Below are 13,045 nucleotides of genomic sequence, written 5' to 3'. Positions count from 1 at the left end.
ATGTCTCGCTTGCCCCCAACACTACTCAGGCAGCCAAAACTTCCTTGCCTCCCGCTATTGTCAAAAATGCCATACTGGTCAGCTCACCCCAGCGCTTGACCCAAAAGAGTCACATGAATAAATAAACAAATTAGAAATGAACTGATGAGGAATATACTCTCCCAAATTATCTTGCTCTCTACCAAATCAAAACTTTGCTTTATTGAGACCAGCTTACGTCTATGTAAATTTTTTTTTAAAAAAATCTTTGTAGTAGGATTCACCACCAGTTTAACTTTTTCTGAGGATCCTTTCATTCCTAAAGTAGATCTTCGTACATTGAAAAAGCCATAATCCAAATCTGCTAGGGTCAATAACGTGGAATCTACAGAGCATGAAGCTGTCAGATCCCCACCTCACTCTTCCAAGTGGCCCTGCACCCTGAGGGGCCTGTAGCCAGTCACACTTAGAGAGTAGACATAAGTCACCACGTATGAGAAGGGCACCTCTTTCCAGGAATTGGATAATATCCCAGGAGAGCGACGCATTTCTTGCTTCCCTGTTGTCCTTCTACCCAGTTCTGCTCAACCACAACATATCAACACAAGTAGTATCGCTCATCAACCTACTGGTTTTCTGTCGGTGTTCAAAGAAGTATGATGGGCCAGCAGTCCTCAGGAGGGAGTTTTAACAAAATAGGAAGTATCCTTTTTTTAAACTATCCACAATGAAATTCACTGTAAAAGTCCATCCATCTCTCTTAAAACGTGCTAATTCCTTGTATGGAGACCACTGCTTCTTGAGTGAGCTCTAGAACAAATAAAACACCTCTTAAGGGAAGGGGACCTAGAGAAGGGAGGCCTTTGGGAAAGGAAGGGACGTCCTGAGCCCTGGATTCGGGTGACTGGACTCATCTACCTTGGGTGCTTGCCAAGGCCTGAGGAGCCTCCTGCGATGACCGTGGGGTGCAGGCCCCTTACCTTACCACACTGCTTACATTTTCCCTCCTGCCGACGCCTGTGTACCCAGTGATGACGCACAAAATTCTGTGGGAAAACAAAAGTAAATAAACATGTTTCAATTCCCGAACTCCAATGTTAGGTTTTTTTTTTTAATGTTTTAAGAATAAAGATTTCCACGAACAACCGTCTAAGCCCATCTAAGCACAAAAACAAATATGTGTATGTGTGATTTGTTTCACAATAAACATGAACCCACTTGGGAAAATGAAGCCAAGTCTCCATCCTCAGTGACCTTTCGTATCTGTAGAAACCATTAATCATGCCCTCCCTCTGCAGCTTCCTGGTAACGAACGGCCATAATGAATTCCCGTTACTCTGTTTTCCGTCTAGTAAAACATTGTGCAGATTTGTGACCTCGAGCTGGGGTGGGGTGGGGGGTGGGGGGTGGGGGAGGGTGGGTAACTGAGGCAGGTAAAAGAAATATCCTTAAAGAAATGAGAAGGTGAAGGAGAGAAGGACAAAGACCTCCAAATTTTTAAACAAAAATGTATTTAATGCTTTATAAATGCCAGGCAGGTACTGTATTAAACATTGGAGTCAGAGAACTTAAAGAAATTAAATTCTCAGAAGGAAACAGATCTCCTGATTCGGGACTTACATGGTGACAGTTTTTCACTAGCGAAAGTGAAGGAAGAGAAAAGCTGAAGGAAACTGATGACAGAGACAAGAGATGTGGGCATATCGCGAAATTCTGCAATGAGGTTGTATTTAAACTGTCCTTGGATAACCTGAATGAGATCAGCTTCCAAGGTCTATTCTTGGCTTGAGCTGTAGGAAACATGGAAGGTCCTTTTCCTCCCAAATAGAAGCACCCGTCACCCCAGCTGTTGGGATACTTTACAAGAGAGAAGGTGGTCTTTGGGCCTCATGGTACAGGTAAACCCTAATAACTTCCAACAACTCATCTCTCTTAGGCCAATACACCTGAAATATTTGCTAATGTTTTTCTCCTGCCCTTTTCTGAGAAAACACACTTTACCTGAAATTAACATGCGTGCTGTCAGGCCACAATCCATACTTTCCCTTTAAAATAGGCCCTTTATTTTTTTAAATTTTTTTTGCGGTACGCGGGCCTCTCACTGTTGTGGCCTCCTCTCACCGTTGTGGCCTCTCCCGTTGTGCTCAGTGGCCATGGCTCACGGGCCCTTTACCATATATTCAGTTTTTCAACAAATACTTACCAAATGCCTACTATCCAGGCATTGTTCTAAGTACAGAGGGACACAGGAAACAGATCAGTGTCGAGAAAAAAAGATGTTATATCGAGGCATGAAATTCAGAGTGACAAAGATACCTCTAACAAGCATTAGCATTATCAATTCCAAAGTGCCACCTCTATTTCTCTTCGTAACGTCAAACCAATTTAAATTAAAACTAAACAAAGATCCTGGAGGAATAATGGTCTTTTAACTATAATAAGATATAAAAAAAGCATAATGGTCCCACTAATTAGTCTAGTTTTTATCTTGCTTTTCGCACTGTGGCAGTTTAATGAAACAAGGACACAATTCTTACATTGTTCTCAGAAAGAAGCTAATAATAATAGTTAACATTTCTTGACTACTAACACTGTCAGGCACTTTTTAAAATGCCTTACATGTAATAATAATTTTAATTTTCATGAGGCTTTTCATGAGTATAGGTGCTGTTTAGTTGATAAGAACTAGTAAAACCCCGAGTTGGTAAAATATTGAAATATTTCTATATCGGTTGATAAACTGCAGTCTAGTGCCCCTACCATCCCCCTGGCTCCTCCCTGGATGCCATACACCGCCCCCCCGCCCCCCAGCACTGGAGCCCACTCCTACCTCCTCATTATTAAGCAACTAGAGTGTTAATTTCGGGCATAGCAGGTCTCCAAGATTCTGGAGCTCTCTTCTGAAAATGAATCATGTTACTGGGGCGATGCCATTGGGTTCTCCCACAAACTCAGAAGACTGGGCTGTGCCCCACTGATGGTAGCTGTTTGTCCAAGCTTAAATATCAATATAAACAATTTTGGGGGCCTATGGCTGCAAGTCCAGAAAACTGCTCAGTTATCAGCGTCCATACCTTCAGGTCAGTGAAAAAACTCTACTGGGGATGATGATATTGGACCCTCCATCTCTCTAGTTCACAGATGAAGTGGACCGCTCCAGCTTTCCACCCACTCAAGTGAGAAGCACACTTAGCCCACTGCCTGTTTAAGAATAAGGGCTGGGGAGGCCTGGGGTCAACTGCCAGTTGTACTCTATCCCAGTTAACATCATTGTAGGGCATGTTATCAGAGGGCTTGACTTGAATTATCATTATCGTCCTCATTTTACAGATGACAAAACTAAGGTATGGAGTGGCGACTTCAAATGTCAGGGACAGAGCAAGGATTCAGACCCAGGCAGGCTGGCAGCTCTGTGTTGCAGCGCCTCTCCTCTGCTCTGAAAGATCAGGTTCAGGCTCCTTCAATAAATGATTTCAATGACAGTCAGTAGTGGAAATATTGAATACATAAAAATGTCAGGCAGGATTATGAGAGATAGAAAAATTTACTATAATTGCTGTTAGTTTAGCAGAAGCTGAGGGAGAATGAAGAGTATCATTGAAGTGAAGAGAAATTCTCTGCTTATTGAGATTATAAATCACCTAATGACTCTCAATTTAAGAATTTACGGAGGGAAACATTGGAAGAATTTGATGCAATTACCTATGAGAAATCACGGCTGACTCATGGAATTATTTAGCTAGTGACAGCTCTAATCAAAAGACTAAACCAGCAGTTTCAACGAATCAACAATTATTTAGAAATTATAAGACTGACAATGAATCATTTCTGCTGCAACGTACATCGTTTGGTAAGCAGGGTTATAATACCATGTAGTTTAGTTTATTTAAGGAATAAAAGAGAACATTTAAAAATTTTTATTTAAATATTTGACTCTGCAAGTTGTTAACTATTTTTAATACCATCCTTCCTAGGAAACAGGTAGGAAATTAAGGCCCAGATAAAATAACTCAAACAAAGGCACTACTATAGAAACTGAGTAACTGTCTCTAATCTGTGGCCCTGATTTGAGATGTCGAGTATCCATCTACCCAGAGGTCTTCTTAGGCCTGATATAAATTTCTTCTATTGCTGCTTAAACGTAGCTGGAACAAAGTAAAAGCCAAAAAATGTGTGCTGAATTGAATGAAATTCTCAACCGAATTTCTTTGACAATTAAATTGTGTAGTTACCATTTTGAAGGATCATCCATTGTCTTTATCAATTAGGGGGAAAAAACCCATTTCTGTAGAATCATCCTTCTTTCCCCAGCACTTAAATTTTTCACACTACTTCCTTTTGACTATTATTTATATCTCCTAAATTATTGAAATGAAATTAGACTCAATTGCAAATATGAGTGTTGATTCACTGCTGCTAAGCTAGCAAAGCAAGGCTGCTGACACCATAACATCTTGTTATTGCTCATCAATAATCTGAATTATCCATATAGCATCTTCAAATACTGGGTAAGGAAAGGGCTATTACTTATGGGTGTTAAAATCTCGGTGATCCATTATTTCAGGGTTTATAGTCAGTATTGTTAGCAGAGATGCATAACACAATTGCTCAATTATTTTCAGAAACAGCCAGTTTAATTCATAGTATTATTCACAGAGCTTTTGAAAGGATCTTAGCAATTACAGCCCAATCCATGCAGCTTATCTCTAAGAAAACTGAGGTCCAGCCAGAAAGGTTCAACTTAGAGGAGTCCAAACGACATTCATTAAAACATTTCCATGTATCAGGCACCCCACAAAGCCTAGGGGACAGTGATTAATAGCCCTGTTCCAGAGCCCAGCCCTAGAGACACCATCGAGGGGAAAAGAAGCAGAGGTGTCCTTTGAACCCAGGTCAAACTAATTCTAAAGTGATTGCTTCTTTCATTCCCATTAAGTAAACTACCTAAGGCCTCTTAATTAAGCATCTCCATGGGTCATAACCTGTCATAAGTATCATCTCCAAACTGTCCTCTTAGACCAAGAGTTCTTAGACACTTGGGGAAAAATTAGCCCCTTTATAAGTTCAATCAGTCAAAAGATATTCATTGATCACATCCTCTGCATCCTGCCTGGTACAATGAGGTTGGGACAAATTTCACGAGTGATCCCCCAAAGCTTGCGCTATAGGAGGATGGCAACAAACAAGCAAATGAGTAATAAATGATTATAACATACAAAATGCTCTGAAGGGTAGAACAAGGTGCTTTGATAAAGAACAATGTGCAACCTACTAACCTACTTAGAGGTGGTCATCAAGGAAGACCTCTGCGGGGCTGATATCTGAACTGAGGTCTAACTGTAAGAAAGAGCTAGCCATGCAAAGAGATTTCCAGTACAGCAATGAAACACACAAATATCAGAAGGTGAGGAATATCTGGATGCATGACTCAAGAACTGAAAGAAACTCCATGTGGTAGCTGGATGGGTTGGAAGAGGTAGGCTGGGTCCAGCCTTTGCAGGACTTTTGACTTTTCATGCAAAGCCAAGGGTATGGTTTTCCTCTAAACGATATGGAAACCACTGAAGAGTTTTAAGTTGGAAAATGATATAATCCAACGTTCATTTTTAAAGATGAGTCTCTTAAATCATGGTGGATTGAAGGGGGAAACTAAAGAATCCTGGAGAACCTATTGTAGTGGTGAAAAGTGAGAGATCCTAGGGCTTCCCTGGTGGCGCAGTGGTTGAGAGTCCGCCTGCCAGTGCAGGGGACACAGGTTCATGCCCCAGTCTGGGAAGATCCCACATGCCGCAGAGCGGCTGGGCCCGTGAGCCATGGCCACTGAGCCTGCGCGTCTGGAGCCTGTGGGAGAGGCCACAACAGTGAGAGGCCCGCGTACCGCAAAAAAAAAAAAAAAAAAAAAGTGAGAGATCCTGGTGTCTTAGTCTAAGGTGCTGACAACAGAAATGGAGATAAATGGATCGTTTGAAACATATTTTATGAATAAAATTGATAGGGTTGGCAAATGAACTACCTGTGGGGAGTACCTGAGAAAAGTAATCATTATGACCCCCCCCTCACCCATTTTCTCGATCAAGGAGCTGGGCCAATAGTCATCTCATTTTCTGAGGTACAAAAGAATTGAAAAAACTCATTTTTATGGTGATGGAAATAAAGAGTTTAGTTTGTAATGTATTATATTTGAGATGACTGTGATACATTCAGCGGGCATATCAAATGGAACTCCAAATGTGGGCTGGAAATGGAAAGCTAGTTGTTGTCAGCCCAGACATGATATGTAAAGCCAAGGGATTGGATGAGCTCTCCCAATGACAGTAGGCAGAAAATGGTCCAGTACTAAGCCCAACGAATACCAGGGAGTGAGCAATGAAAGGACTACCCAGTGAAATAAGAGGAACATTAGGAAAGATGTCATGACAGGAGAGCATTTCAAGGAGGATGAAATACTGAGTAGTTTGAACACATCTGCAAGACTGAGTAAGAACAGAAAATTTTCTAATGGATTTGGCATTAAGGAGATACTGGCAACATTAAAAAAGCAATTTCAGTGAACAGGTAGAGTAAAAACCAGATCAGAACAGGTTAAAATGCCTAGGAGGGGACACGCTGGCAACAATGAACGTAGTTAACACTTTCTGGAAGTTAGCACTGAACACAATGCTGAGAATGAGAGCCGCAAGTTAAGACACAGTTGGTGGTGAAGGACTATTTTTGTTTGTTTGGTTTTTTAAGATGGTAGCTGTCAGAGCATGTTTATGATGATGGAAATAATCTAGAAGGAAGGTGGGAAGTTGAAAATGTAGGAATGGAAGAAATAGCAAGTCCTTGATATGAAGACAAGGGAAGACGCTGAGAACACTTATAAAGGGTCTGGCTTCATGGAAGAGAAATAATAACAGCTGCTGAAAACACACCCAAAAAAATCCTTGCATTAGAAAATTGGACATACAATTACAATTATCTATCCAGAGAGAAAAAGAGAGATTAAAGGACAGGGAACCAAAGGTAGACATATGGATTCCCTGGTTAGAAATTCATACAGTCCATCTTAAAAACTCAAAGCGGCTGCTTCTATGGTCCTAAATAAAATTTCTCCTTCATCTGAGCTGTCACTGAGTTATCTCCTGACCATTGCTATAGTGCAACTGGGTGACATGGAGGGTAAAACAACCCTATCATTTTTCTTAGATTTCCTCACCCTACATATGACCCATAACTTTCCTCTTGCTGACATAATAGACGAGCGCAGTGGGAGAGGACAGTTGACAGGGACAACTCTTGATATTTTCATCTCTCTCCAAACCTCCACCGCCAGCCTATTCTCTCTCCATGGTTTCTCCCAATCTCCTCGTATTACTCAGTAACGACGAGATCATTCTTCTTCACAGTGTCTTTTTTCATTAACTGTCATTAACACCTCTGTACTCAGACGTCTTCTATTCCTATTCCACTCATTCATCTATTCTCGTAGCTTTAATTACTATCTCGAAATGCTGACAATTCACCAATGTCTAACCTCTAGCGCCCAATCTTCCTCATAAGCTCCAAGCTCGTCTACCCACTCAGCTTTCTGTTGGGCATTCCCAGTTGGGGCCTCAGGACACCTCAAACTTGAGAGTGCTACAACTGAACTCATTATTTCCCTACCCCATCCTCAGGGCAACTCATTTGCCAACATCTAATTGCTTTCTCAGAGAAGAACCCTTGTTTATTCCGAGCTCCCCTGTCTTTGTGTCCAAAATCCAATCAATTACTATCTCCTGTCAATTCTGTTTCCTTCAAATTCATATTCTCCAATTTTCTCCATCTCAGTATTACTCTTAGTTCAGATCACCGTTATCTCTTGCCTAGATTAGGAGAACAGTTCCTCAATTTTTTTCTCCATGCTTCCAATATTGCTTGAATTATATGGCATTCCCTCCACACTGTAGCCAGAATAATATATTCTGCTTATAACAGTTTAATGCCCCCTCTAATTACTATGATGATGAGACATTCCACTTGCAGCCTTGCTAACAAGGGCCTTCCTGGTCTAGCTCTGCTTATCTCTCAGGTCTCACGCCTTCCTCATATATCCTCTCACTTTTGTGCCTGTGTGCCTGTGTTCTGTCTCAAAGGCTGTCACTCACCTCCTAGCTAAACCCCGCCCTTCACTTAGATCATCCCTTTGGGTCTCAGTTTAGTTGCCACCTCTTCCAGGAATTAAAATGGACCAAAAGTCAATAAAATGCTATTTCTTTCTTATCTTTTCAATTCTACCACCTCCTCCTCCCCCTACTCTCTAGTTCCATTCAATAAGACCTTAGCTCCCCAATACATTCTGTGAGAAGAAGAAAGGGCAGTAGACACACACTGAAGAGACTTGTGGATTTTATTGATCGTATTTGTTGATGTATCGAAAAGAAACTGATGTGGAATAGAGGGACATGGACTTCATTTTTTTTTTAATCCCTACTGAATATCTATGAATCCAATGAATCAATGGGAAATGAAAGGTGGTATCTGAACTAGAGCTCTGATATACTTACTTCTCTCGGTGATCTTGAGCCCCCTTCTCGAAATGTTGGTTTGCATCGGAAATTAATCTGTCATTTAAAAAGAACAGTGTATTATATTAGAGATAAGCACCCGACTAGAATGAGTTACCTGAAAAAACCAACAGTGACAGATATTGAGACTACAGAAAAAAAGAAAAACCATAGTCTTACACTATTCTTAGTCTTTTGAAATCATCACCTTAGATAATCCCAAGCGGTCCTGTTATCTCCAGTCCATGACTCTTCAGTCTCACTGACGAAATCAAAGTTAGACAGTAATGCTCTTATGCCATAAATTTGAGAAACTGAGATAATAAAGAGGCAGAAGAAAACTATATGGCAGCTGAAATCATCCAGCTGTGTTTTAGATTTTAAAAGTAGGAAAATATAAACTTGAGACATTTTTAATATGACGAAGATGATTCACAAAAATGCACGAAATTACTCTTCAAGCATTCAGCACTCCCTTACTTTTAGATGCGGAGGTCTCCCTATACATTTACATCTTCTTTAGGTACTTGATAAGGTGAAAGGAGTGTAGAAATGAAGTAGGAAATGAGTAAATGGAGTTGGGACAGCAAAAAAAAAAAAAAAATTATTGTAAAATATTCCTAGTCATTCCCACAAAATATCACTTGGCAACAATTGATACTGTGTCCGTAAAACTAAATGAATATCCCCGGGGACTAAAATATTTCAATACATTTACACATGGCGGCTCAAGATACATAATGCACAGAGAATCCCACGTGGAAAAGGGGCAGGAGGCATGGAAGGAAGAGGACAGCAGAGAGCTCACTACTGGAGCCTCTCCCTTGGCCCCGATGACAGATAAATGGACTCTGCAGAATCCACCTCCTCTGGAGGAAAGACACCACCGGAATGTCACTTCCAGCCCCTCCCACACATTAATGCTGTGTAAGCGGGACCGCTGCTCAGAGCAAGGAACTCAGCTTCTGGCCGGGCTCTCGCCCTTGCAGCCAATTTAGGAAGAAGTAAACTTACAAAGGTCAGACATGTCTAAACAATGATTTTAAAGAGCTATGGAATTTTTTTTCTTTAATACGAAACATCTTGTGGAAAATCCCATGGGTGAATAACAACGTTTGTTATTGTGAAAAAAATGAGTACACGTGAGGCTTTTCTCTCTAACCTTATTATTCCTTTTCCTGAGAGTCAACATAAAATGATATCAAGTAATACCTCAGCAAACAATACAGTGAATGAAACTTAAGCATTGTCCTTCCATCCTTTCATTATTAATCTGGTGATAATGTTGGACTTCCAGGTTTTTAAAAGAGCATTGTTTTCAAAAAGTTGAAAATGGAAACTGACACCTGGTCTTTGAAGTCCAAACACTGGCAGGGTAGCAAAAATTGCAGCAGGTGGCGCTGTCTCACCTTTTCTAGCTGTTCGATGCAGGCGGTGTGGACGACGATCTTGCAGACCGCACACTTCCTCCTGAGAGCTGATTTCTACAACAGACAATTCAAAAGACAAGAAGAAATGTTAACGGTCTGTTCTGAAGAGCTCCCTGGTAGTAAAGAGAGTATACATAAATGAGGCAAACGTAAACCAATTTAAAACTTCATCATAAACAGTCAATAATCGGACAAACTTCCGCAATAGTACTCTGACCTACCAAGTAACTTCATATCCGTGACTGAGGGTGGCCTAAGATTTTCTCTTTAAAACAGAATTATACTAGCTGCTGTATGCTGGGTATATACTATGAACCAAGCTCTTTATTCTGTTTTTTTCTTAGTTTCATAACCTAACATTGTAGGCATTATTATCCTATTTTTTTTTTCACATTTACTCTAATAGTTAAGGGGTAGGTCTAGGTTCAAAACAAGCATGGTTTCCCTACAGCCAAACAATCTACATTTCAAGGGGCCATCCCCTTGGACTTTTATTCCCAGCACAAATCTATACAAAGCTACTTGGTTTCTGCCCAAATCTGGAAAGTAAGAAGACGAATTTAACTTTTACGAGTCACCATCCTTATCACCATCACCATCACCATCACCATCATCATAGCAGCAGCAGCCCAGTAACAGCAAAAGCAGCTAAGATGAATTTAGCACTTCCTATGTGCCAGGTATTCTTGTAAGCACCTCACAGAGAGTAACTCATTCCATCCTCACCACCTTAAGAAATAGATACTATTCTTACTACCATTTTACAGATGAGAAAACAGGCCCAGCAAGGGATGTGTCCAAGGTCATATAATTAGAGCACAGCAGGGCCAATTAGTCTGATAGCAGGCTCCTGCTTAAAAGCATGCACAGTTTGGCCTCCCTGACAGTCAGTACCAGTTAAAATTCACAATAAAAATATTCTCTGAGGTTGATCTTTTTTCTAACAATAAAAAACAAGCAGCAGGGAGAGAGAGAAAGGGGTGGAAATCTCAATTCAATGCTGACGGTGCACTGTAAAAATCTGAGCCACAAATGCTCAGGTCTCTCTATGGAGAACAGGCTAAAAGGCGGATCTGCAGGAATAATTTGAGGGTTTGAGCACTGAAAGAAACTTATTATAACAAAGCCAGTCTGTGACCCAGCCCATCAAAGCATCCGAGTGTGAAAGGCCCGAAGTCCCTGTCCTTAAGAAAGACACAAGACTCAGCTTCCCCTACTGAGATAGGATTTTGAAGCCAAAAATGGAGGTGTGGCTGCTACCAAGGAGTCTGGAAGGACTGCAAACCAGCACCTTGGAAGGCGCAGAATCAGGAAAGAAACTGTAGCCTCCCGCCTCCTTGGTGGTTCTACCCATTCAACACGGAGTCTCCACAGTGCCACCAGCCACCAGCCAAGCATCCAGAACGCTGCAGTCAGTACCGCAGCAACGACACACATCGTCTTGATACCCACTGACTAAGGTTTAGGTACCCTGCTTGCAAACGCTTTCGTCACTCGTGGCTTTCCTCTGCCTGAGGAAAGAACATGGTCGGTAACCTTACGTAAGCTTGGCAATCAATTGATTTTGCCAAAAAGGAGGATAAGGGAAACCCAAGCACCTAGCTACACTATTGAAAAGTGCCTTGGCTCTACTACTAAAAAGAAAGCGGCAGGAGGTGGGGAGGAAGGGGAAGGGGCGGGAGATGGGGAGGGAGAACAAGAAGAGTGACAAGGGCTTCCCTGGTGGCGCAGTGGTTGAGAGTCCGCCTGCCGATGCAGGGGACACGGGTTCGTGCCTGGGTCTGGGAGGATCCCACATGCCGTGGAGCGGCTGGGTCCATGAGCCATGGCCGCTGAGCCTGCGCGTCCGGAGCCTGTGCTCCGCAACGGGAGAGGCCACAACAGTGAGAGGCCCGCGTAAGAAGAGTGACAAGTACTAGTAGCAGCACCAGCAACGGCAGCATCGCTCAAGGCAACAGTAATAAAATTCTACGTTTGCAAATATTTTCGTGAGCTAAGTGCCCATAAGGAGCAAACTATTGTTGCTCTCCTGTTTGTTCCGGATCTCCTGGTGGGGATCACTGCTTTAGCACCACCCGCAGCAAATGCACGGGGCTCCTGAGTGAGTTATAGTGACGCTCAGGAGTTGATTTCATTCTACCCATTATCCGCTAAACCCCTAGTAGATTTCACTGCACGCAAGCAAAGCAACACTCTCATGGTGGCAACCACTGATGGGCTTATTTAAGGCCGCCTGAAAAACCTCCTTCCTTACCAGTAACTCCTGCCCTGGTCTAGCCTTGTGCCTGACCGTGTGCTCTGCATTGGGGCCTGCAGAGCTCCAAGGGCTCCTTGAGGCTCCTATGGAGTCACCGGGGATAGTGGGAAGGGACAAATATGCACTCGTCAAAGCCAGAATATCCCTTCCTTGCCTTGTTCTCCATCTGGATTCCAAGTCGGAATCTCCTTTGAATAGGGATCTTGCCTGGAAGAGTCTGAGAACCTGTGGCATAAGACTGTCCTCTCTCAGCTTCCTAGGGTGAGATGTATCTACACCGATATCATTCATGTGTAACAATTCAAGTGCAGTGTTCTACAGATGATAATATATGAAGAAAAGTGCTTTATGTTATAAAACTAATTTTATTTAAACAATGTTAAATTTTAAAAGACCCTCATAAGGCATGCTTCTATGCCTTCTGAGGCAGAATATATAAAACCATAATCTGAATTTTTCTTTATAATCACTACAACATGATGTGTTTTACTACAAAGAACAGTCATTTTTCTGCTTCCTGTCTTTCTATCAGGCTAGATAGTCTTTCAGCGTTATTGTACCTGACTTTAGTTGCCCCCAATTTCTAAAATGACAGCTTCTAAACAGCTTCTCATCTGATAAATCAGATAATTAAGGTCTATAATCACATGCAAAATTAAGTGAATAAATTCTGAATGAAGGCCTCAGGTCTTTTTCCATAGTAGAAAAATACATGGATTTTAGTTTCTCAACTGACGAGAACTGCTCCAATGAATCAGAAGTCTCAACTGCTGACTTCTTGGTTTATGACTATGCTTTAATTAGTTAAAGTTATTTGAAGTAGCTGGATAATAAGCTTCTGGGCAGAAACT

The 13,045-nt window shown here is 41.7% G+C and overlaps 1 protein-coding gene across 1 annotated transcript in view; it reads right to left on the bottom strand.

Moving 5' to 3' along the window:
- DGKI (diacylglycerol kinase iota) overlaps positions 1 to 13,045 on the bottom strand; it is a 450,391-nt gene that overhangs the window by 247,082 nt on the left and 190,264 nt on the right. Inside the window, 3 exon segments of the mRNA XM_032642953.1 lie at positions 960 to 1,025; positions 8,508 to 8,564; positions 9,917 to 9,991. Coding sequence (XP_032498844.1) covers positions 960 to 1,025; positions 8,508 to 8,564; positions 9,917 to 9,991 — 198 coding nt within the window.

The sequence above is a fragment of the Phocoena sinus genome, chromosome 9 (assembly GCF_008692025.1).
Source record: "Phocoena sinus isolate mPhoSin1 chromosome 9, mPhoSin1.pri, whole genome shotgun sequence".
In the NCBI taxonomy this organism is placed as follows: domain Eukaryota; kingdom Metazoa; phylum Chordata; class Mammalia; order Artiodactyla; family Phocoenidae; genus Phocoena; species Phocoena sinus.
This window is presented reverse-complemented; position numbering and strand designations above follow the sequence as displayed.